We start from the raw sequence: 25,800 nt of genomic DNA, 5'->3' as shown, positions 1-25,800 counted from the left end.
ACTAAAGACTATCAATGACCTCATGGTGTTTCTACTGTAGACTATCAATGATCTTGTGGTCTTTACTATGAATGATCTCACGGTGTTTCTACTAAAGACTATTGATGACCTCATGGTGTTTCTATACACAGAAGGGTGATACAGACAAAAAAAGTCAGTATTTTGAACACTTACAGTTTATGCTGTGATTTCTCTGAAGCTCTTTTTTTCGAATTTCTTCGTCTTGGTCTTCTTTTTGCTGTGGAAGAAAGAACGGAACCATCATTAATACTGTACAGACAAGTATCATATGTCAAAATTATGTAATGTGTTGGCACCAAGGTAACAGTTCAAACACACCATATCATATGTCAAAATAATGTACAGAGTAAAACTCCAATGTGTTACATTTGAATTCAAATTCAAGGAGTGTATCTGTGTATCTATATGATTTTTTTTTTTTTTTTTTTATAAAGATTTAAAAAGCTTGATGCCTGAGACTGAAGTATACCCATCCAAATGTTATCCCCATGTGTGTACAGTACACTTACACTGAACCACTCAACATCAGCTGTTTACATCATCATCTTTAGAATCAAAGTTGTCAGACTTTTCAACAAAATAATACATTTTATTCATACTTCAGCTAGCGTCCAATTATGCAATGGCCTAAATTTGATTGTGTTTTGTAGCATTTCATTCATTATTTTTTAATTTCTTCCAAACTGCTCAGAAATGATAGTTTAATTTCCATGCATTCAATATTTCCATGCATTCACACACATGTATCTACCGACACAGATCATGTAACAAATGTTTGACCATACATGCACACATAAACATGTGAAAAGACGTAAAACTGAACAAACATTCTCATAAACACACATATACAAAGTCATGATCAAATGTTCTTATCCACACACCTGTGCAAATATTCCTATGTACACAGGAATGACAAATCTCAAACGTCCACAAAGGCTTAGTTTTCTGACAAAGCACATGCATGCATATCACAAAAGTCTCACTCTGTGTCAACAGATTTCATTGATACACACACATGACACACTGTCAACAGATTCACTGATACACACATGGCACACTGTCAACAGATTCACTGACACACATGACACTGTCAACAGATTTCATTAACACACATGACACACTGTCAACAGATTTCATTAACACACATGACACCGTCAGCAGATTTCATTAACACACATGACACACTGTCAACAGATTTCATTAACACACATGACACACTGTCAACAGATTTCATTGATACACACACATGATACACTGCCAACAGATTTCATTAACACACATGACACACTGTCACCAAATTTCATTGATCCACACACACACACATAATACACTATCAACAGATTTCATTGATACACACACACATGACACACTGTCAACAGAGTTCATTGATACAAGTGACAATGTCAACAGATTTCACTGATACATGACACACTGTCAACAGATTTCATTGATACATGACACTGTCAACAGATTCCATTGATACACACATGACACACTGTCAACAGATTCATTGTCATACACATGACACACTGTCAACAGATTTCATTGATACACACATGACACACTGTTAACAGATTTCATTAACACACATGACACACTGTCAACAAATTTCATTGATACACACATGATACACTGTCAACAGATTTCATCTATACACACACATGACACACTGTCAACAGATTTCATTAACACACATGACACACTGTCACCAAATTTCATTGATACACACACACATAATACACTATCAACAGATTTCATTGATACACATGACACACTGTCAACAGATTTCATTGATACACACACATGACACTGTCAACAGATTTCACTGATACACACACATGACACACTGTCAACAGATTCACTCACACACACACACACACACACACACACACACACACACATGACACTGTCAACAGACTTAACTGATACACACATGACACACTGTTAACAGATTTCATTAACACACATGACACACTGTCAATAAATTTCATTGATACACACACACGATACACTGTCAACAGATTTCATTGACACACACACATGACACTGTCAACAGATTTCATTGATACACACACATGACACACTGTCAACAGATTTCACTGATACACACATGACACTGTCAACAGATTTCATTGACACACACATGACACTGTCAACAGATTTCACTGATACACACATGACACTGTCAACAGATTTCACTGACACACACATGACACTGTCAACAGATTTCATTGACACACACACACACATGACACTGTCAACAGATTTCATTGACACACACACATGACACATTCAACAGATTTCATCTATACACACACATGACACACTGTCAACAGATTTCACTGATACACACACACACACATGACAATCAACAGACTTCAATGATACACACACACACATGAAACACTGTCAACAGATTTCATTGACACACACATGACACATACAACAGATTTCGATGACACACACATGACAATGTCAACAGATTTCATTGATATACACACATGACACTGTCAACAGATTTCAATGACACACACACACACACACATGACACACTGTCAACAGATTTCAATGACACACACACATGACACACTGTCAACAGATTTCATTGATATACACACATGACACTGTCAACAGATTTCATTGATACAAACACACAACACACTGTCAACAGATTTCATTGATACAAACACACGACACACTGTCAACAGATTTCATTGATGCAAACACACGACACACTGTCAACAGATTTCATTGATGCAAACACACGACACACTGTCAACAGATTTCATTGATGCAAACACACGACACACTGTCAACAGATTTCATTGATACAAACACACGACACACTGTCAACAGATTTCATTGATGCAAACACACGACACACTGTCAACAGATTTCATTGATACAAACACACAACACACTGTCAACAGATTTCATTGATACAAACACACGACACACTGTCAACAGATTTCATTCATACACACGACACACTGTCAACAGATTTCATTGATACAAACACACGACACACTGTCAACAGATTTCATTCCTATCACACCACACACACACACAGCAGAGCAGACTGAGACGGCATACTCACTGAGCTCTGGTCCTAACACACACACACACACACACACAGTGACACACACACACACAGTGACACACACACACACAGTGACACACACACACACACACACAGTGACAGAGCAGACAGCAGTGTGAGGAGTGGGGACTCACTGTGCTTTGCACAGTGACAGAGCAGACAGCAGTGTGAGGAGTGGGGACTCACTGTGCTTTGGTCCTGGCCTCCAGCAGGTTCCTCATCTGCATGGACCTGTAGCGATCCTCCATCACACTGCCTTCAGGCTGCACAACAACATGTCTTCATGACATCATCACCTCCATCACACTGCCTTCAGGCCGCACAACAACATGTCTTCATGACATCATCACCTCCATCACACTGCCTTCAGGCCGCACAACAACATGTCTTCATTTATGTCATCACCTCCAGGTGTCTTCATTTATATCATCAAAAAAGTCAGTCACTGCATGTGCCCAAATAAAGCAAAGGTTAAAGGGCCCCTTGCCTTCCACAGCCATCCAGCAGTGAACTCACATCCACTGCGTCCCTGGAACAGAATAGCTGGGGCCTGTCTCCTCTTCTATCGCTGTGACAACTCTTCAGTGAAGCCAGGTACTCTTCACACCTGGGTCCAGTGAGGACTATCTGTTCCGTTCTGTTGTTTATGTATCATGTGATGTCTGTTCTGTTGTTGATGTATCATGTGATGTATGTTCTGTTGTTGTTTATGTATCATGTGATGTATGTTCTGTTCTGTTGTTGATGTATCATGTGATGTATGTTCTGCTGTTGTTTATGTATCATGTGATGTATGTTCTGTTCTGTTGTTGATGTATCATGTGATGTATGTTCTGCTGTTGTTTATGTATCATGTGATGTATGTTCTGTTCTGTTGTTGATGTATCATGTGATGTATGTTCTGTTCTGTTGTTTATGTATCATGTAATGTATGCTGTTCTGTTCTGTTGTTTATGTATCATGTGATGTATGTTGTTCTGTTGTTTATGTATCATGTGATGTATGTTCTGTTCTGTTGTTTATGTATCATGTGATGTATGTTCTGTTGTTGTTTATGTATCATGTGATGTATGTTCTGTTCTGTTGTTTATGTATCATGTGATGTATGTTCTGTTCTGTTGTTTATGTATCATGTGATGTATGTTCTGTTCTGTTGTTTATGTATCATGTGATGTATGTTGTTCTGTTGTTTATGTATCATGTGATGTCTGTTGTTCTGTTGTTTATGTATCATGTGATGTCTGTTGTTTATGTATCATGTGATGTCTGTTGTTTATGTATCATGTAATGTATGCTGTTCTGCTCTGTTGTTAATACATCTTTTCATGTGAGGCACTCAGAGCGAAACGCACAAGGAGTGTGCCCCATATAAGTGGTACAGAGTAACATCATTGTTCTGAAGACACCAGAAATCCTCCCTGATCTCTGCCCCCCCCTACACCACCCTCACCCCCTCCAGTACTGACCTTGACACTTCTCAGGTTGCCCACCAGCTGGTCGCTCAGTTTCACTTCCATCTCCGGTTCCTCCGCTGTTCCCGAGGTCAAGGACTTTTCTACGGTCTTCATCACAGCTTTCAACACCAGCTGATAAAAATTAGTGAATAACCATTCGTACCAACATGTGAACCATAACCATTCAGGTCAACATGTGACCCAATGACCATGTCAACTGACCCAATGACCATGTCAACATGTGACCATTCATGTCAACATGTGACCCAATGACCATGTCAACATGTGACCATTCATGTCAACATGTGACCCAATGACCATCCATGTCAACATGTGACCCAAAGGACCATGTCAATGTGTGACCCAATTACCATTCATGTCAACATGTGACCCAATGACTATGTCAACATGTGACCTAAATGACAATGTCAAAATGTTATCCAATGATCATTCATGTCATCACATGACCCAATATGTCAATATGTGACCCAATAACCATTCATGTCAACATGTGACCCAATGACTGTCAACATGTCACCTAAATGACAATTCGTGTCAACATGTGACCCAATGACCCAATATGTCAACACGTGACCCAATGACCATTCATGTCAACACATGACCCAATATGTCAACACGTGACCCAATGACCATTCATGTCAACCCATGACCCAATATGTCAACACGTGACCCAATGACCATTCATGTCAACACGTGACCCAATATGTCAACACATGACCCAATGACCATTCCTGTCAACACGTGACCCAATGACCATATCAACATGTGACCTAAATGACAATTCATGTCAACACGTGACCTAAATGACAATTCATGTCAACATGTGACCCAAATGACCATGTCAACATGTAACCTAATGACCATTCATGTCAACATGTAACCAAATGACGATTCATGTCAACATGTGGTGTGTGTGTGTGTATGTGCTGTGTGGTGTGTGTATGTGGTGTGTGGTGTGATGTGGTGTGCTTGCATGCACGTGTGTGTGTGTGATGTGGTGTGGTGTGTATGTGTGTGTGATCTGGTGCGTATGTGGTGTGTGTCCAGAAGGACAAAAGAAAGGATATTTCAGTCTGCCCAGTTTCCTGGGGGCATATCTCTTGGCCTCCACCTTGATGGCCTTGACCTGGGCCCTGCGACCTGCTTCTCTCCGCTCCCTCGCCAGCTCTGACCGTATCTTGGCAATGCTGTACACACGTCATTATAGCCGTAACATACATATCTTGGCACTGCTGTACATACGTCAGGTACACAAGGTACACAACTTCAAGTCAGTGATGCTTGCGCTACCAATTCAGCTAGCACACAGGTAAATAAAAGGTGCATTGGAACAAACCCAGACACTTCCTCAAAAAAGGAAGCGCCGGGCCTGTCCTTATACCGATCATTTGACATGTGCACACAGCAGCAAAGACAGAAGAAATGCGCAAACACAAATTAGCTTTTATTCAAGACTGGGTTTGTTCCAATGTACCTTTTATTTACCTGTGTGCTAACTGAACTGGTAGCGCAAGCATCACTGACTTGAAGTTGTGTACCTTGTGTAATGGAGAGAGTTACCACTCTTTACTATTTGTTCATCATTATATCTCCTGGCCTCATCATTTGCTAATTATCTGTGTTCTATTTCAAGACACAAAATGCGTGACTATCAGTGCTCTATTTCAAGACATGACATGTATGACTGTGTTCTATTTCAAGGCACAGAACTTAAGACTATCTGTGTTCTATTTCAAGACATGAAACATAACTATCAGTGTTCTGTTTCAAGATATGAAATGTATGACTGTGTTCTATTTCAAGACATTAAATGTATCACTGTGTTCTATTTCAAGACATGAAACATATGACTGACTGTGTTCTATTTCAAGACACAGAACTTAAGAATATCTGTGTTCTATTTCAAGACATGGAATGTATGGTTGACTGTGTTCTATTTCAAGACATGAAGCGTATGGCTGACTGTGTTCTATTTCAAGACATGAAACATATGACTGACTGCGTTCTATTTCAAGGCATGAAATGCAGGATTATTTATATTCTATTTCAAGACATGAAACATATGACTGACTGTGTTCTATTTCAAGACATGAAACGCAGGAATATCTGTGTTCTATTTCAAGACATGAAATGCAGGACTATTTATGTTCTATTTCAAGACATGAAACATATGACCGACTGCGTTCTATTTCAAGACATGAAACGCATGACTGACTGTGTTCTATTTCAAGACATGAAACATATGACTGACTGTGTTCAATTTCAAGGTATGAAACGCAGGACCATCTGTGTTCTATTTCAAGACATGAAACACAGGACTATCTGTGTTCTATTGTGTCATGACTGCTCACCTGTACACTTTGTTCTCCGTCCCTTTGGTTTCTTTCTTCTGTGCCATCACATGTTTCTGAAATATACATAGCAATAACAGTCACTGAAACATACACGGCAATGATGGTCACTTCACATATTTCTGAAATATTCATAGCAAGCAGAGAAAAGGAGTGATCCCAGCCACTGAAGCAGAGAAAAAGAAGTGATCCCAGCCCCTGAAGCAGAGAAAAAGGAGTGATCCCGGCCCCTGAAGCAGAGAAAAGAAGTTATCCCAGCCCCTGAAGCAGAGAAAAGAAGAGATCCCAGCCCCTGAAGCAGAGAAAAGAAGTGATCCCAGTCCCTGAAGCAGAGAAAAAGGAGAGATCCCAGCCCCTGAAGCAGAGAAAAAGGAGTGATCCCAGCCCCTGAAGCAGAGAAAAAGGAGTGATCCCGGCCCCTGAAGCAGAGAAAAGAGATCCCAGCCCCTGAAGCAGAGAAAAGAAGTTATCCTGGCCCCTGAAGCAGAGAAAAGAGATCCCAGCCCCTGAAGCAGAGAAAAAGGAGTGATCCCGGCCCCTGAAGCAGAGAAAAGAAGTTATCCCAGCCCCTGAAGCAGAGAAAAGAAGAGATCCCAGCCCCTGAAGCAGAGAAAAGAAGAGATCCCAGCCCCTGAAGCAGAGAAAAAGGAGTGATCCCAACCCCTGAAGCAGAGAAAAAGGAGTGATCCCGGCCCCTGAAGCAGAGAAAACAAGTTATCCCGGCCCCTGAAGCAGAAAAAAGAAGAGATCCCAGCCCCTGAAGCAGAGAAAAAGGAGTGATCCCAGCCCCTGAAGCAGAGAAAAAGGAGAGATCCCAGCCCCTGAAGCAGAGAAAAAGGAGTGATCCCGGCCCCTGAAGCAGAGAAAAAGGAGTGATCCCAGCCCCTGAAACCGAGAAAAAGGAGTGATCCCGGCCTCTCACCACAAGCTTGGCAGCCTTTTCCTTCCTCCTGTCCCTGGGCGTCTTCTTCCTGTCCCTGCTGACCGGCGGGTTGATGGAGATGTGGCCGTCATCCACCTCCTCCTGATCAGCGCTGGGGTCTTCGTACAGACCTGCTGACATTTCCTCCAGCCACGTCGCCTGTAACAACAACAACATGTTCGTTCAGTATACTGTTGTTCAGTGCTGGGGTCTTCGTACAGACCTGCTGACATTTCTTCCAATCATGTCGCCTGTAACAAGGAAGGAGAAACAGAAGGTAGGAGAGAAGGAGGAAGGGAAGGAGAAACAGAAGGTAGGAGAGAGGGAGGTAAGGAAGGAGAAACAGTAGGAGGGAGGAAAAAAGAACAGAAGGTAGGAGGGAGGGATGGACGGAAAAAGAACAGAAGGTAGGAGAGAGAGAGGGAAGGAAAAAGAACAGAAGGTAGGAGGGAGGGAGGGAAAAAGAACAGAAGGTAGGAGGGAGGGAGGAGAAAAGAACAGAAGATAGGAGGGAGGGAGGGAGGAAAAAAGAACAGATAGGAGGGAGGGAGGGAAAAAGAACAGAAGGTAGGAGGGAGGGATGGAAAAAGAACAGAAGATAGGAGGGAGGGAGGGAGGGAAAAAGAACAGAAGATAGGAGAGAGGGAGGGAGGGAGGGAGGGAAAAAGAACAGAAGATAGGAGGGAGGGAGGGAGGGAGGGAGGGAGGGAAAAAGAACAGAAGATAGGAGGGAGGGAGGGAGGGATGGATGGAAAAAGAACAGAAGATAGGAGGGAGGGAGGGATGGAGGGAGGGATGGAAAAAGAACAGAAGATAGGAGGGAGGGAGGGAGGGAAAAAGAACAGAAGATAGGAGGGAGGGAGAGAGGGAAAAAGAACAGAAGATAGGAGAGAGGGAGGGAGGGAAAAAGAAAAGAAGGTAGGAGAGAGGGAGGGAGGAAGGGAGGAATGGAAAAAGAACAGAAGGTAGGAGGGAGGGAGGGATGGAAAAAGAATAGAAGGTAGGAGGGAGGGAGGGAAAAAGAACAGAAGGTAGGAGAGAGGGAGGGAGGGAGGGAAAAAGAACAGAAGGTAGGAGGGAGGGAGGGAAAAAGAACAGAAGGTAGGAGGGAGGGAGGGAGGGAGGGAAAAAGAACAGAAGATAGGATGGAGGGAGGGAGGGAGGGAAAAAGAACAGAAGATAGGAGGGAGGGAGGGAGGGAGGGAGGGAAAAAGAACAGAAGATAGGAGGGAGGGAGGGAGGGAAAAAGAACAGAAGATAGGAGGGAGGGAGGGAAAAAGAACAGAAGGGAGGGAGGGAGGGAGGGAGGGATTGAAAAAGAACAGAAGATAGGAGGAGGGAGGGAGGGAGGGAGGGAAAAAGAACAGAAGATAGGAGGGAGGGAGGGAGGGAAAAAGAACAGAAGATAGGAGGGAGGGAGGGAGGGAGGGAAAAAGAACAGAAGATAGGAGGGAGGGAGGGAGGGAGGGAAAAAGAACAGAAGATAGGAGGGAGGGAGGGAAAAAGAACAGAAGATAGGAGGGAGGGAGGGAAAAAGAACAGAAGGGAGGGAGGGAGGGAGGGAGGGAAAAAGAACAGAAGATAGGAGGGAGGGAGGGAGGGAAAAAGAACAGAAGATAGGAGGAGGGAGGGAGGGAGGGAAAAAGAACAGAAGATAGGAGGGAGGGAGGGAGGGAAAAAGAACAGAAGCAAACCACACTGACCAGGGACAGGAAGGTGGGACCAAATCTGAAAAAACAACAAAACACACACAAAAAGAACATAGATGGACAGGGTAGATAGACAGTGTGGATAGACAGGGCAGAGAGAAAGAAAAAAAGAAGAAAGACAGAAAGGCAAAAAGAAAGAAAGGCCAATCTGACCTCGCTGGGTGCTTCAGACGCTGATGGAAACTTGGCATCCAGTGCGTTGAAGATCCTGCGTTCTGCTTTCTGTTTCTTCAGTTCCACCGCACTGGCTTTCAACAGCAGATCCTGAAATATCACACTGACATTACTGGCCCTGACACTGACATTACTGGTCCTGACACTGACATTACTGGTCCTGACATTACTGGTCCTGACACTGACATTACTGGTCCTGACACTGACATTACTGGTCCTGACATTACTGGTCCTGACACTGACATTACTGGTCCTGACATTACTGGTCCTGACACTGACACTACTGGTCCTAACACTGACACTACTGGTCCTGACACTGACATTACTTGTCCTGACACTGGTCCTGACACTGACACTACTGGTCCTGACACTGACACTACTGGTCCTGACACTGACATTACTGGTCCTGACGCTGACATTACTGGTCCTGACACTGACACTACTGGTCCTGACACTGGTCCTGACGCTGACATAACTGGTCCTGATGCTGACACTACTGGTCCTGACACTGACATTACTGGTCCTGACTCTGGTCCTGACACTGACGTTACTGGTCCTGACGCTGACGTTACTGGTCCTGACGCTGATGTTACTGGTCCTGACGCTGACATTACTGGTCCTGACACTGACACTACTGGTCCTGACACTGACATTACTTGTCCTGACACTGGTCCTGACACTGACATTACTTGTCCTGACACTGGTCCTGACACTGACACTACTGGTCCTGACACTGACATTACTTGTCCTGACACTGGTCCTGACACTGACACTACTGGTCCTGACACTGATGTTACTGGTCCTGACACTGACGTTACTGGTCCTGACACTGACATTACTGGTCATGACACTGACATTACTGGTCCTGACAGACAGTATTGTTGCTAATTCTGACATTTACATTACTATTCCCGACATTTACATTACATCTACATTACATATAATGACATTACATTACTCACACACACACAAGCATGCACACAGACACAGACACACCCACCCAGACACCCACCCACCCAGACAAACCCCCACCTCCCCCACAAACCTGATGATCATCATACGCAGGGTTCACTGAGGCACCGGCATGTGGAACCTCCACTGCAGGTCTGGCACTGCACTTCCTTTTGATGTGTTGGGGGGTCTGCACACACAGTTATCATGCATCGTTTGATGTGTTGGGGGGTCTGCACACACAGTTATCATGCATCGTTTGATGTGTTGGGGAGTCTGCACACACAGTTATCATCGTTTGATGTGTTGGGGGGTCTGCACACACAGTTATCATGCATCGTTTGATGTGTTGGGGAGTCTGCACACACAGTTATCATGCATTGTTTGATGTGTTGGGGGGTCTGCACACACACATAGTTATCATGCATCGTTTGATGTGTTGGGGAGTGTGCACACACAGTTATCATGCATCGTTTGATGTGTTGGGGAGTCTGCACACACACAGAGTTATCATGTACTGTTTGATGTGTTGGGGGGTCTGCACATACAGTTATCATGCATCGTTTGATGCGTTGGGGAGTCTGCACACACACATAGTTATCATGCATCGTTTGATGCGTTGGGGAGTCTGCACACACAGTTATCATGCATCATTTGATGTGTTGGGGAGTCTGCACACACAGTTATCATAGTTTGATGTGTTGGTGAGTCTGCACACACAGTTATCATGCATCGTTTGATGCGTTGGGGAGTCTGCACACACATAGTTATCATGCATCATTTGATGTGTTGGGGAGTCTGCACACACAGTTATCATAGTTTGATGTGTTGGTGAGTCTGCACACACAGTTATCATGCATCGTTTGATGTGTTGGGGAGTCTGCACACACAGTTATCATGCATCGTTTGATGTGTTGGGGAGTGTGCACACACAGTTATCATGCATCGTTTGATGTGTTGGGGAGTCTGCACACACAGTTATCATGCATCGTTTGATGTGTTGGGGAGTGTGCACACACAGTTATCATAGTTTGATGTGTTGGGGAGTCTGCACACACAGTTATCATTCATCGTTTGATGTGTTTGGGAGTGTGCACACACAGTTATCATGCATCGTTTGATGTGTTGGGGAGTGTGCACACACACACATAGTTATCATGCATCGTTTGATGTGTTGGGGAGTGTGCACACACAGTTATCATGCATCTTTTGATGTGTTGGGGAGTCTGCACACACAGTTATCATGCATCTTTTGATGTGTTGGGGAGTCTGCACACACAGTTATCATGCATCTTTTGATGTGTTGGGGAGTCTGCACACACAGTTATCATGCATCTTTTGATGTGTTGGGGAGTGTGCACACACAGTTATCATGCATCGTTTGATGTGTTGGGGAGTGTGCACACACAGTTATCATGCATCGTTTGATGTGTTGGGGAGTCTGCACACACAGTTATCATGCATCGTTTGATGTGTTGGGGAGTCTGCACACACAGTTATCATGCAGCATTTGATGTGTTGGGGAGTGTGCACACACAGTCATCATGCATCGTTTGATGTGTTGGGGAGTCTGCACACACATAGTTATCATGCATCGTTTGATGTGTTGGGGAGTGTGCACACACAGTTATCATGCATCGTTTGATGTGTTGGGGAGTGTGCACACACAGTTATCATGCAGCGTTTGATGTGTTGGGGAGTGTGCACACACAGTTATCATGCAGCGTTTGATGTGTTGGGGAGTGTGCACACACAGTTATCATAGTTTGATGTGTTGGGGGGTCTGCACACACAGTTATCATGCACTGTTTGATGTGTTGGGGAGTGTGCACACACAGTTATCATGCACTGTTTGATGTGTTGGGGGGTCTGCACACACAGTTATCATGCACTGTTTGATGTGTTGGGGGGTCTGCACACACAGTTATCATGCATCGTTTGATGTGTTGGGGGGTCTGCACACACAGTTATCATGCATCGTTTGATGTGTTGGGGAGTCTGCACACACAGTTATCATGGGTCTGCATACACAGTTATCATGCATCTTTTGATGTGTTGGGGAGTGTGCACACACAGTTATCATGCATCTTTTGATGTGTTGGGGAGTGTGCACACACAGTTATCATGGGTCTGCATACACAGTTATCATGCATCGTTTGATGTGTTGGGGAGTCTGCACACACAGTTATCATGGGTCTGCATACACAGTTATCATGCATCTTTTGATGTGTTGGGGATTGTGCACACACAGTTATCATAGTTTGATGTGTTGGGGAGTCTGTACACACAGTTATCATGCAGCGTTTGATGTGTTGGGGATTGTGCACACACAGTTATCATGCACTGTTTGATGTGTTGGGGAGTCTGCACACACAGTTATCATGCAGCGTTTGATGTGTTGGGGATTGTGCACACACAGTTATCATGCACTGTTTGATGTGTTGGGGAGTCTGCACACACAGTTATCATGCAGCGTTTGATGTGTTGGGGAGTCTGCACACACAGTTATCATGCAGCGTTTGATGTGTTGGGGAGTCTGCACACACAGTTATCATGCAGCGTTTGATGTGTTGGGGAGTCTGCACACACAGTTATCATGCACTGTTTGATGTGTTGGGGGGTCTGCACACACAGTTATCATGCATCGTTTGATGTGTTGGGGAGTCTGCACACACAGTTATCATGCATCGTTTGATGTGTTGGGGAGTGTGCACACACAGTTATCATAGTTTGATGTGTTGGGGAGTGTGCACACACAGTTATCATGCATCGTTTGATGTGTTGGGGAGTCTGCACACACAGTTATCATAGTTTGATGAGTTGGGGAGTCTGCACAAACAGTTATATTCATTTGATGTGTTGTATACAGAATAATGATGCATCCGTCACAAGAACAATCATTCAAGGAATGCCTTTTGGTAAACACAGATTCTACCTTTCCCTCACACCCACATGCAAACTCATACGCACTTTAATCTTTCATGACTTGCATAACCATAAAGCAACAATTACCTTTATACAAAAGCAAACAAAAACACTGAGTAAAAACAAGACTCTAAATCTATATAATGTCGAACTTCACAAAGGATGTGGAAACCAATGCAGTCACAATCTATGAATGTCATTTACCACCATCATCACACGATGTTCAAAGCAGACCATATATCATCATTTTTTTTCAAGGATAGCTTTGATTTGGATACAACCAATGAAGTACTTTGTATTTTGTTATATAAAAGGACTGCCTTAACTGGACACATCCAGTCACGTAAAGTGCATTTTTATAAAAGGACTGTATTGATTTGGACACTTGCAGCAAAGTGTATTTTCATAAAAAGGACTTTTCTATTTGGACACACCCAATAAAATAAGTTTTTTTGGGGCTTTTTTCTTTAAAGGACTGCCTTGATTTGGACAAGCCCAAAATTAAGGTGTATTTTTTATAAAAGGAATGTATTAAATAGTAGAGTGCCTATAAGACGTCAGCTGACGTCCTACAAAAAATATTGCCATAGTGCCTATGAGACGTCCACTGACGTCCTGCATATGTTCTGATTTTTCCTTTATTTCCTTTGGTTCAATTCACATAAACAGACTCTGAACAGTTAGTTTGATGTGTCTGGATTATAAAGATACTATTTAAATGAACATACACGAGGTAAAAGACCCCTTTCTACTCAATAATAATTTGCTAACTGACCACGTGATACACACGTGGAAAAGGGGGTCACATCATGTGCAAAAAATGCACTGAAAACTGTGTCCAGTAAAGCAAATAGTCACAGTCAGCAGATTTACACAATTCTGAAAGCTCTGCTTGTGATTATGGACAGCTTTCGCAATGGATAAGGATCTCTCTTGTCTGATGATTGGTTTGAAAACGAAGGAGATTGACAATGACAGTGATGAAACTGAAAGCCCATTTGATGGTAATACAGTCCGTCTATCCATTCAGACAGTATTTTTGAACAACAAGCTATGCCTGACAAAATACGTGCAACGAGCATTGGAAGAAGGGGAGGAGAGGGAGAGAAGTGATGTAAGACGATAGGTCGAATGCCAGCCAGATGTAATCAAGGGAGCGTGGCTTTTGGGAAGAGTGTACTCACATTTCAAAGCAGACTGTAGGAACTGGACAACCACCAATGCCCCATGATTTTCACGAAATGCAGTGCCTGAACCTGCACTGGCCATGAAACACATGCTTTTTGTTTTTCACGCTTTTTTTTCGCTGAATCAGATCAGATGTTTGACTTGTTTGAAGAGGTGGCAAGCTGGATGCGCAGCAGACACTTTAATCGGCCCACATGCAACTTGTTTGCTGTCAAAAAGCTTGCCAGCTCAGTTTCTGAGACAGTGATTGACCTTTTACGCTGACGTTACCCACCTTTGTCATTGTTGGGACAGTGATTTACTTACATGTCTACACGAGCTGTTTTTATAAACTTATAGCCCGTTTTAATTTCTTCTGCAGGTATAATCTGACAATAGGCATGTTATTTCTAGCTGTTTTGTTTCTTTTCTTTATGGCTGTCATTATGTAGAGGTGGAAATAGACTTTTTAGTTGCACAAAAATTATTATCTTGACTTTACATGCCTGAACAGTTACCTACAATCAAACTTATTGGGGGGGAAAGCCCAGAAGCAGAATCTACACTCATATTCCTTCACAAAAACATTTTCTTTCTGTATCGCCCATAGCTTTTGTGCTAGAATTTTTTTTTATTTTTTTTTTTATTACCCCCGAATCCTCAAAACTGCCTGGCAAGGGGAGAGCACTTTTTTTTTTTTTTTTAAATAAAATTCTCTGGCACTGAAATGGTTAATTTGGACAAGCCTAAAGGCATGTGCTTTTTTGTTTTGTTTTGTTTTGTTTTTTAATTAAAGGACTCTCTTACTTTGGACAAACCCATTGAAACAAGTTTTTTTTGTTTTGTTTTTTTGCTTTTTTAAAATAAAAGGACTGTCTTAATTTGGACAACCTCAATGAAGTAAAGTGCTGTTGTGTTGTTGTTTTTCAATATAAGGACAGCCTTGTTTTGGAATCAGCCAATGAAGTAAGTCAGTTTCAGAATGGGGAAATGTGACCAACTCTTGGTCAGTCTCTGAAATACCTTGACTCGTTTCCGTTTTGTGACTTCATTGAAGAAATCATCACCTTCCGTTTCAGTCTTCTCTTCTGAAACAGAAATATGTCATATCATTCAGATGGATCTGTTTCAGCTTCATATTATATATGTGTGTGTATGTGTGTGTGTGTGTGTGTGTGTATGTCTGTGTGTGTGTGTATGTGTGTGTTTGCGTTTGTGTGTGTGTGTGTGTGTGTGTGTGCCTGAGACAACATTAACACTGCATTTACCCTCCAACATACACACATACAAAACACCTCCACCTCTCCCTGACTTACCCCTCACAAATCCCCACCTCTCCCTGACTTACCCCTCACACATCTCCACCTCTCCCTGACTTACACTGACTTACCCCTCACACATCTCCACCTCTCCCTGACTTACACTGACTTACACCTCACACATCTCCACCTCTCCCTGACTTACCCCTCACACATCTCACCTCTCTCTGACTTACACTGACTTACCTCTCACACATCTCCACCTCTCCCTGACTTACACTGACTTACCTCTCACACATCTCCACCTCTCCCTGACTTACCCCTCACACATCTCCACCTCTCTCTGACTTACACTGACTTACCTCTCACACATCTCCACCTCTCCCTGACTTACCCCTCACACATCTCCACCTCTCCCTGACTTACACTGACTTACCCCTCACACATCTCCACCTCTCCCTGACTTACCCCTCACACATCTCCACCTCTCCCTGACTTACACTGACTTACCTCTCACACATCTCCACCTCTCCCTGACTTACCCCTCACACATCTCCACCTCTCCCTGACTTACACTGACTTACCCCTCACACATCTCCAACTCTCCCTGACTTACCCCTCACACATCTCCAACTCTCCCTGACTTACACTGACTTACCTCTCACACATATCCAACTCTCCCTGACTTACCCCTCACACACCTCCACCTCTCCCTGACTTACCCTGACTTACCCCTCAGACATCTCCACCTCTCCCTGACTTACCCCTCAGACATATCCACCTCTCCCAGACTTACTCTGACTTACCCCTCACACATCTCCACCTCTCCATAGGTTACCCTCACACATCTCCACCTCTCCCTGACTTAACCCTCACACACCTCCACCTCTCCCTGACTTACGCTGACTTACCCCTCACACACCTCCACCTCTCCCTGACTTACACTGACTTACCCCTCACACATCTCCACCTCTCCCTGACTTACACTGACTTACCTCTCACACATCTCCACCTCTCCATAGGTTACCCTCACACATCTCCACCTCTCCCTGACTTACCCCTCACACATCTCCACCTCTCCCTGACTTACCCCTCACACATCTCCACCTCTCCCTGACTTATCCCTCACACATCTCCACCTCTCCCTGACATCCCTCACACATCACCTCTCCCTGACTTACCCCTCACTCACCTCCACCTCTCCCTGACTTACCCTGACTTACCCCTCACACATCACCTCTCCCCAACTTACCTTGACTTACCCCTCACATATCTCCAACTCTCCATGACTTACCCTGACTTACCCCTCACACATCTCCACCTCTCCATGACTTACCCTGACTTACCCCTCACACATCTCCAACTCTCCATGACTTACCCTGACTTACCCCTCACACATCTCCAACTCTCCATGACTTACCCTGACTTACCCCTCACACATCTCCAACTCTCCATGACTTACCCCTCACACATCTCCACCTCTCCATGACTTACCCCTCACACATCTCCAACTCTCCATGACTTACCCTGACTTACCCTCACACATGTCCACCTCTCCCTGACTTACCCTCACACATCTCCAACTCTCCCTGACTTACACTGGACTTACCTCTCACACATATCCAACTCTCCCTGACTTAACTTGACTTACCCTCACACATCTCCACCTCTCCCTCACTTACACTGACTTACCCCTCACACATCTCCATCTCTCCCTGACTTACCCCTCACACATCACCTCTCCCCAACTTACCCTGACTTACCCCTCACACATCTCCAACTCTCCATGACTTACCCCTCACACATCTCCACCTCTCCATGACTTACCCCCCCACAGATCCAAGGCCTCTCCGCTGTCTGTGTGTTGTTTTTCTCTGATGGATGTTGTAGTCTTTTTACAGGAGTCCACTTTGTTGGAAAAGGCCCTCAGTGAGCGTAGACTGTACTCTTCTGCTGTGGGGTACTCTCTACACACAGACATACACTGCACTTGTCATCACTTGAGGCACAACACTACAACACACACAGACATACACTGCACTTGTCATCACTTGAGGCACAACACTACAACACACACAGACATACACTGCACTTGTCATCACTTGAGGCACAACACTACAACACACACAGACATACACTGCACTTGTCATCACTTGAGGCACAACACTACAACACACACAGACATACACTGCACTTGTCATCACTTGAGGCACAACACTACAACACAATGACAGACATACACTGCACTTGTCATCACTTGAGGCACAACACTACAACACACTGACAAGACATACACTGCACTTGTCATCACTTGAGGCACAACACTACAACACAATGACAGACATACACTGCACTTGTTATCACCTGAGGCACAACACTACAACACACTGACAGACATACACTGCACTTGTCATCACTTGAGGCACAACACTACAACACACAGACATACACTGCACTTGTCATCACTTGAGGCACAACACTACAACACAATGACAGACATACACTGCACTTGTTATCACTTGAGGCACAACACTACCACACAATGACAGACATATACTGCACTTGTCATCACATGAGGCACAACACTACAACACAATGACAGACATACACTGCACTTGTCATCACTTGAGGCACAACACTACAACACACTGACAGACATACACTGCACTTGTCATCACTTGAGGCACAACACTACAACACACTCACAGACATACACTGCACTTGTCATCACTTGAGGCACAACACTACAACACACTGACAGACATACACTGCACTTGTCATCACTTGAGGCACAACACTACAACACAATGACAGACATACACTGCACTTGTCATCACTTGAGGCACAACACTACAACACACACAGACATACACTGCACTTGTCATCACTTGAGGCACAACACTTCAAAACAATTCATGCTAACTACAAACTGTGTCCAGCATGGTTCTAAACCTTAATTTGTGATCACTTATGTGTTTACTTTTGCTAGATTATCCTAACACTGTCGATATAATTATACAGTGTAACTTGACACATTAACCCATGGACGTCCCATTGTATGTGTCATGACTCTGTAAATATATACTGAGATACCTGACACATTCATCCATGAACATCCTACAAAACAGACAGATCAATCCTGGTCTCACTATCACTAGCATTGTCTTGTCAGGTTATCATCCTACAGTCAAATCCATTCCACCATCACGACTATCCGTCAGCCATGAACAACAACAGATCACCTGACTAAACATTATTTCAAACTTCACTTACAGACAGGTCTTGTTTTATCTGACCTCAACATTAATTACTTTGGATATAATTTGTTACAAGCATATAAACAAACACTCCTGTCAATGTGGATTACATTTCAACAGTGTTTTCGCTTTTTTCTTTCTCAGAAACACTTTTTAGGGTGCTCTGTGTTTGTAAAATGGAATTAAGAGTCAAAATGTTTTGTTTTCCCTTTCACAACAGTTGATAAAACATACATGCAACAGACTTACTTTCTTGGACATTCTATTCTGGAACGGTTTACCAAATTAGAGTAACAGTTCAGGTCTTTCTTGGCTTTTTTCTTGGGAGCTGAAAAATAAGAGAAAACAAAGACTGTGAATGCTGCAATATATAAAGGAAAAGAAACACATGCAAATCTCATCAGAAGGAGAAAGAGATAGGAATCATACATATGTATATCACAATGAAACTGAACTGACTTGATTTACATGAGGGGCATACCAATTTCCATATTTTCCACATTCCACTTTATTTAAACGTCTGTTGGCCTGGCAACAGCAGTCAGACATCTTGAATCACTTAGTTTAAATGTCTGTTGGCCTGGCAACAGTCAGACATATTGAATCACTTTGTTTAAATGTCTGTTGGCCTGGCAACAGTCAGACATCTTGAAACCATTAGTTTAAATGTCTGCTGGCCTGGTAACAGTCAGACATCTTGAAACCATTAGTTTAAATGTCTGTTGGCCTGGCAACAGTCAGACATATTGAATCACTTTGTTTAAATGTCTGTTGGCCTGGCAACAGTCAGACATCTTGAAACCATTAGTTTAAATGTCTGCTGGCCTGGTAACAGTCAGACATATTGAATCACTTAGTTTAAATGTCTGTTGGCCAGGCAACAGTCAGACATCTTGAATCACTTAGTTTAAATGTCTGTTGGCCAGGCAACAGTCAGACATCTTGAAGCAGACCTGTGTGGCTGAGAAGGGTTGTGAGAGTGAAGAAACTAAGATAATGACACAGGGAAAGTTTCTGTCTTGGATTTGTGTATCAATGAAACCAGGCAGGATCTGTCTGGAGAGCAGGCTTGGGCCAATCAATGTTTTGGATGAATCATACACTGCTGTACAGCACTCACCTTCCTGGGCGGATACGCCTGCTCGTTTCCTTTCTACAATGAACAGCTGATCGTTTGTTTTTTCTGCAACCAGTCCTCTGCACACAACAAATGCACATCAAGTTCATTCATCTTGTGCAGTGAGTGTGTTCAATGCTAACTGCCCACAGCTTGTTACAGTGAAAAATATCAATTGTTGGTATCATTCCAATATAAAAATGTTCAATGAATAATTGAATATGTTCAATATTAATACTTTGAAACATTTCACCTATTAATATTACAATATAAAAATGATTAATGAATATGTTTAATATTAATACTTCCTGCCCAAAGCTTGTGACAGTAAAATGCCATCTGTTGATATCACAGTACACAAACACTAGCTTCAAAACATTTCACATCATACTTTTGAAACTGTTCAGACAAAACAGCTTCCTTTTTTTATATTAAGTATAGACAGCAAATTTCTTTGAAAAATCTGGAATTTTATAATCATCTGATAGCTATATTTCATATCTGTCAGTAATTCTAGTGACAAATAAAGAAAGATCACAATCTTCCTTGGCTGATGATACTGTCTCATGACAAAAGTGTTGATCTACATATATATACTAAGATACATAGGATTAATTTGTAAGGCTGATGATACTGTCTCATGACAAAATTGTTGATCCACATAGATATACTAACAATAAACATATATGGGATTAATTTGTAAGGCTGATGATACTGTCTCATGACAAAATTGTTGATCTACATAAATATACTAACACACATAGGATTAATTTGTAAAGCTGATGATATTGTCTCATGACAAAATTGTTGATCTACATATACTAACATACATAGGATTAATTTGTAAGCAGTGTGCCACTCACGTGGTTCTCTGCTGAAAGCGCTGATCCTCCAGGAAGTCTTCTGTTTCGGTGATGTCGATTCCTCGCCACGACTTCTTCTTATTCTTCCCCAGCTTCCTTCTTTTGGAGAACTTTGGACCGTCCATCCTTCTGTTTCTAACCATCCCACACACATCATATAATTCATGGACTCGAGTCACACACTGAAATTGACACTATTTGACACACACACACACACACACACACACACACACACACACACACACACACACTGACTGACTCAGTCACTGTCTGATGATGCCTAACACTGATGATCATTTCACTACAGAAAAACCTGTAGCCAACAAATCTCCTGTTTTTATTATTATTGTTATTGTTATTATCATGCAAAAGGGGAAAACAGAAGAGTGATGAGAAATCTAAGGAGGATGGATCACAGGTAAATGGGACAGAAGAGATAATGCACACACTCACACTAGTTTTATCCCTTCCAACAAACTGTGCATCAGTTTCAGTTTCTCAAGGACTTCATTCGGACACATCCATATTATACCTATATGCTACACCACATCTGCTAGGCAGATGCCTGACCAGCAGCATAACCCAACACACTTTGTCAGGCCTTGAGTGCATGCTTACATTTGTGTACCTATCAGCATGGATTTATTCTACAGAATTTTGCCAGTGGACAATACTCTTGTTGCCATGTTTTCAGTGCGCCGACTGTGTGTTGCACACGGGACCTCAGTTTATCATCTCATCTGAATGACTAGATGCTCAGATTGATTTTCCAGTCAAATTTGGGAGAAAGGGTGAGGGCACAATTCAAACCTACACCCTCACAGACTCTATATTTGCAGCTGAGCATCTTAACCATTCTGCCACCTTCTTTCTGTATGCATACTAATTGCAAACTACAACACTCACTCCCAACTGTTTGAAAAAAAAAAAAGTAACAAATCTTAACTTACATTGGTGATGCTGAGTGAATGATTGACACATTCACTTCTGTTCTTCTTCACAAATTCAACCCACTTGTGTATATATACATGTATACACCCTGACTCTGTGACAACATGTCTAACACATAATGTCACAAGGAAAGAGAAGGGAGGAGGTAAGGTGAGAGTGGGGAAGGATGATACAAACTGTGGGGGTGTGACAGTCAGCCTGATCAAAGATAAATTTAGTATCAACTTCTCCCTGGATCAGTCACACAGTCACCCTCTCCCACAACAGCTGTGTGTGTGAATGGGAGGGGGGGAAGCAACTTAAAACACAAACTGCCCCGCTGGAAATGTTCCAACCATGTTATGACAACCATTTATATATGAACATATCATCAAAATAATTATTCTAATGTACTTATGTACAGGAAAACACTTCACTTTTTTCACAATGGCCAGAAACTCTGAAAGCTGTAAATTTTTTGAGAATGGACAAGTACTGATTCAATTACAACTGAAATTTCTACTATCTGTATGACAACCACAGAGTCAGCTCTGTCATTTCTTCTCTGTTTCTACAGTATATTATAACAATTCATGTTGTGTTTGTTCAACAGCTACAACTTATTTACTTACACTGTACAGCGTCTGTTTCACAATGTGTTCAAAGTTACAAAAGTGGTAAAATAATGATTGAGTGGCAGATACAGAGACTGGGGGAGGGGAGAGTATGAATGAGGAAATGACTGGAGAGGGAGCTGTGGTGGAGGTGGAGGGGATATACATACTAATACAGATAGGCACCGTGAAACATATGATACATCTGACATGGTAAGTCTGTTCTGTTCAGCCGTCAGCAGATTCTTCACTGACGGCACCCTAATATTCGACGAACTTCATTCATTATCATCACACAAGCAATAATAATAATACTAGGAAAACGTCATAAACTTACCGTGAATCTTGTGTGATAGTGATACCAGTGATAGAGATACTGTGGTAGGCTAAAAACTGTCAGAAAATCTTAAGAATGGACTGGTTCTTTAGACCTTGAAAAATATAAAGGTTTTGAATCAGAAAACCTGAAGATTGAACAAGTGTTTTACCTTGACATATGAAGACGGCTTTGTAACACAAAATCTAAAGACAGGGGCGGTCAGACAGCAATCAAAACCAAAATAAGAAACTAAACAAATAATCTTGGTGTTCTTTACCTGTTTCACACGTGTGAGAAAACCGGAAGTTATGCAATTGAGCTTCCGCAGAACCAAGAAGCTTTTGGTCAGAGACTACAGCTGCAAAACCCACTCAACGATCGTTGTTGTTTCCGGTGTTACATTCTTAGTCACATGTTGCACCCTACAGACATATAAATTACGATTATTCATAATCTACTTATAAGTCCGTGGTAGTACCCATCGATCGACAACATTAAGGGTTGTTGTTTTCTTTTTTTCCAAACCGAAGCACTGAAAAGGAACTGAAACCGCTGGTTTTACAGCCGTCACTTCAGTTGAAACACAACCACTCCGCTCTTGATTCACACACACACACACACACACACACACACACACACACACACACACACACACACACACACATTTTATAGACATAACTGAAGAAAAACTTGTCCGGGCCACCCACCCCCCGGGCCGGCCTGCATCGGCCGACCCCCGGCCGGCCACCACCGTGATGCTCCCTACTCCGAATTCGTTTGGTGGTCACGGGAATGGTTGATTTCAGTGTTAGAATGCAATTTTTGTTGATAACGTAAGACATCTTGTTGTTGTATCTGTTGTACATGTGCTTTATGAGTTTTTTCTCACTGCGTAGACTGAACCGGCCGTGATTTGCAATCGGCCGAATACTCAGCCGTGTATAATAGTATTCATGATTACGCGGTGCGCTTTTTCATGAGAAGACAATAGGGGTTGTATATTCATCAGCCTTTTTGTCACACTGACGCTTTGGTAAGTCAAATTTTGATGCCAATCAATGTTTTTCATTGATGGATCAACAACAGAAATGCGGACATGCTGCCTTTTTCTTTCGCCAAACGTTTTATCAGTTACCTCCCTTATTCTTGCACCGGTCCATCAATCGAACACGACACGACTGTGCTGAAAATGAATGTGAATACTGAAGATACAGCTAGTGCGCCATCAATATGATCGATTTAAGCATCCACAGCACATCTGGTGAATACCTTATGGAGGGATTACCGTTTGGCTTTTATAGTGTCATCTGTTTGGTTGGTTCACGGTTTTACAGTGACGTTCAACGTGAGGATGATAGCAGACTCGGGGTGGTTAAGATGCTCAGTCAGCTCAGTGTCAATACGTCAGTGTCCGTAAGGGTCTTAGTTCGATTTCTGGTCTCACCTATATATACACATCTGCTAGATAGATACCTGACCAGCAGCGTACCCCAACACGCTCAGTCAGGCCTGAGTGGGTGTGTTACGTGCACTCGGCTGATACTCAGATCTATATATTTCATAATTATATACTTTTGATATTCATCCAGCGTACATAGTCATCGCTTCTGTCCGTATTCATGAAGACAGAGAGACTGAGAGAGAGAGAGAGAGAGAGAGAGAGAGACGGCCGGAGGGAGAGAGTGTAGTGTGTGTGTGTGCCAGTGTGTCGGCCGGTGTGTGAGTGTCAGTGTGTGTGTGTGTGTGTGTGTGTGTGTGTGTGTGTAGCAACAGCCGCACTGGCACTCACCTCAGTGCCGCTGATGCACGTCAGTCCACACTGTCATCATGATTCACATGCGCACAGCTTACCGCCGCGGCATGCGCAAACGCGCGCACACTGACAGTGATCAGTGCATGCCGTACATCAGTAACACCGTCAAAAGCGAATACATGAGTACGTGTTCATGTAGGTATATCAGTATGCGCACCGGCACGAACTCATGAACGCGCGCCGACACACACACAGACACACTGGTGATCGGCCGGCAGGCACACACGCAGGCACACACACAGGCACGCACGCACGTACGCAAGCACGCACGCACCCGGCCGGCACGCGCGGGCGAGAAACACACACACACACACACACACACACACACACACACACACACACTAACACACACACACACACACACACACACACACACACACACACACACACACACACACACACACACACACACACACACACACACACACACACTAACACACACAGTGCCGCCCAAGTGCTCTGGCACATGCGCATGTGCTAGTAAAAAAAATGTTTTTTAATATATAAAAAAAGTCGCACGCACGCATGTACGCAAGCACGCACGCACTGGCACGCGCGCACAAACACACACACACACACACACACACACACACACACACACATGGCGCCCTAGTGCTCTGGCACATACGCATGCGCTCGAAACAAAGCTGGTGTTTGATCACATGAGTGACTTTTTATCTGGAGACCAGTTCAGCAGGACTCTGTGTGTGGGCCCCCCACGGCAATGTCAGTGTGTGTACATCAACCCCCCCCCCCCCACCCCCCACACACACACACACACACACACACACACACACACCAACCATCACCCCTCCTTCTCCCACTCCCCTTCC

At 43.3% G+C, this 25,800-nt stretch overlaps 1 protein-coding gene across 6 annotated transcripts in view; it reads right to left on the bottom strand.

Moving 5' to 3' along the window:
* Positions 1–25,139, bottom strand: part of LOC143288814 (ribosome biogenesis protein NOP53-like) — a 28,704-nt gene extending 3,565 nt beyond the window's left edge. Inside the window, exons 1-14 of one of the 6 annotated variants that reach the window (XM_076597451.1) lie at positions 24,944–25,139; positions 21,292–21,426; positions 20,432–20,508; positions 19,561–19,639; positions 17,882–18,021; positions 15,819–15,883; positions 10,798–10,893; positions 9,732–9,842; positions 7,870–8,028; positions 6,948–7,003; positions 5,664–5,783; positions 4,588–4,654; positions 3,308–3,384; positions 175–238 (exon numbers count right to left, since the gene is read on the bottom strand). In XM_076597451.1, coding sequence (XP_076453566.1) covers positions 178–238; positions 3,308–3,384; positions 4,588–4,654; positions 5,664–5,783; positions 6,948–7,003; positions 7,870–8,028; positions 9,732–9,842; positions 10,798–10,893; positions 15,819–15,883; positions 17,882–18,021; positions 19,561–19,639; positions 20,432–20,508; positions 21,292–21,416 — 1,233 coding nt within the window. In that variant the 5' untranslated portion in view covers positions 21,417–21,426; positions 24,944–25,139 and the 3' untranslated portion in view covers positions 175–177. Of the gene's footprint in view, positions 1–174; positions 239–3,307; positions 3,494–4,587; positions 4,655–5,663; positions 5,784–6,947; positions 7,004–7,869; positions 8,029–9,731; positions 9,843–10,797; positions 10,894–15,818; positions 15,884–17,881; positions 18,022–19,560; positions 19,640–20,431; positions 20,509–21,291; positions 21,427–23,323; positions 23,534–24,943 lie in introns of those variants that run through there. The other 5 variants (XM_076597450.1, XM_076597452.1, XM_076597448.1 and 2 more) reach the window with 5 other exon arrangements.
* Positions 25,140–25,800: the final 661 nt, after the last annotated feature.

This window comes from Babylonia areolata, chromosome 13 (genome assembly GCF_041734735.1).
Source record: "Babylonia areolata isolate BAREFJ2019XMU chromosome 13, ASM4173473v1, whole genome shotgun sequence".
NCBI classification, from domain to species: Eukaryota; Metazoa; Mollusca; class Gastropoda; order Neogastropoda; family Buccinidae; genus Babylonia; species Babylonia areolata.
Note: the sequence above shows the minus strand (reverse complement) of the source record. Positions and strands in the feature narration are given on the sequence as shown.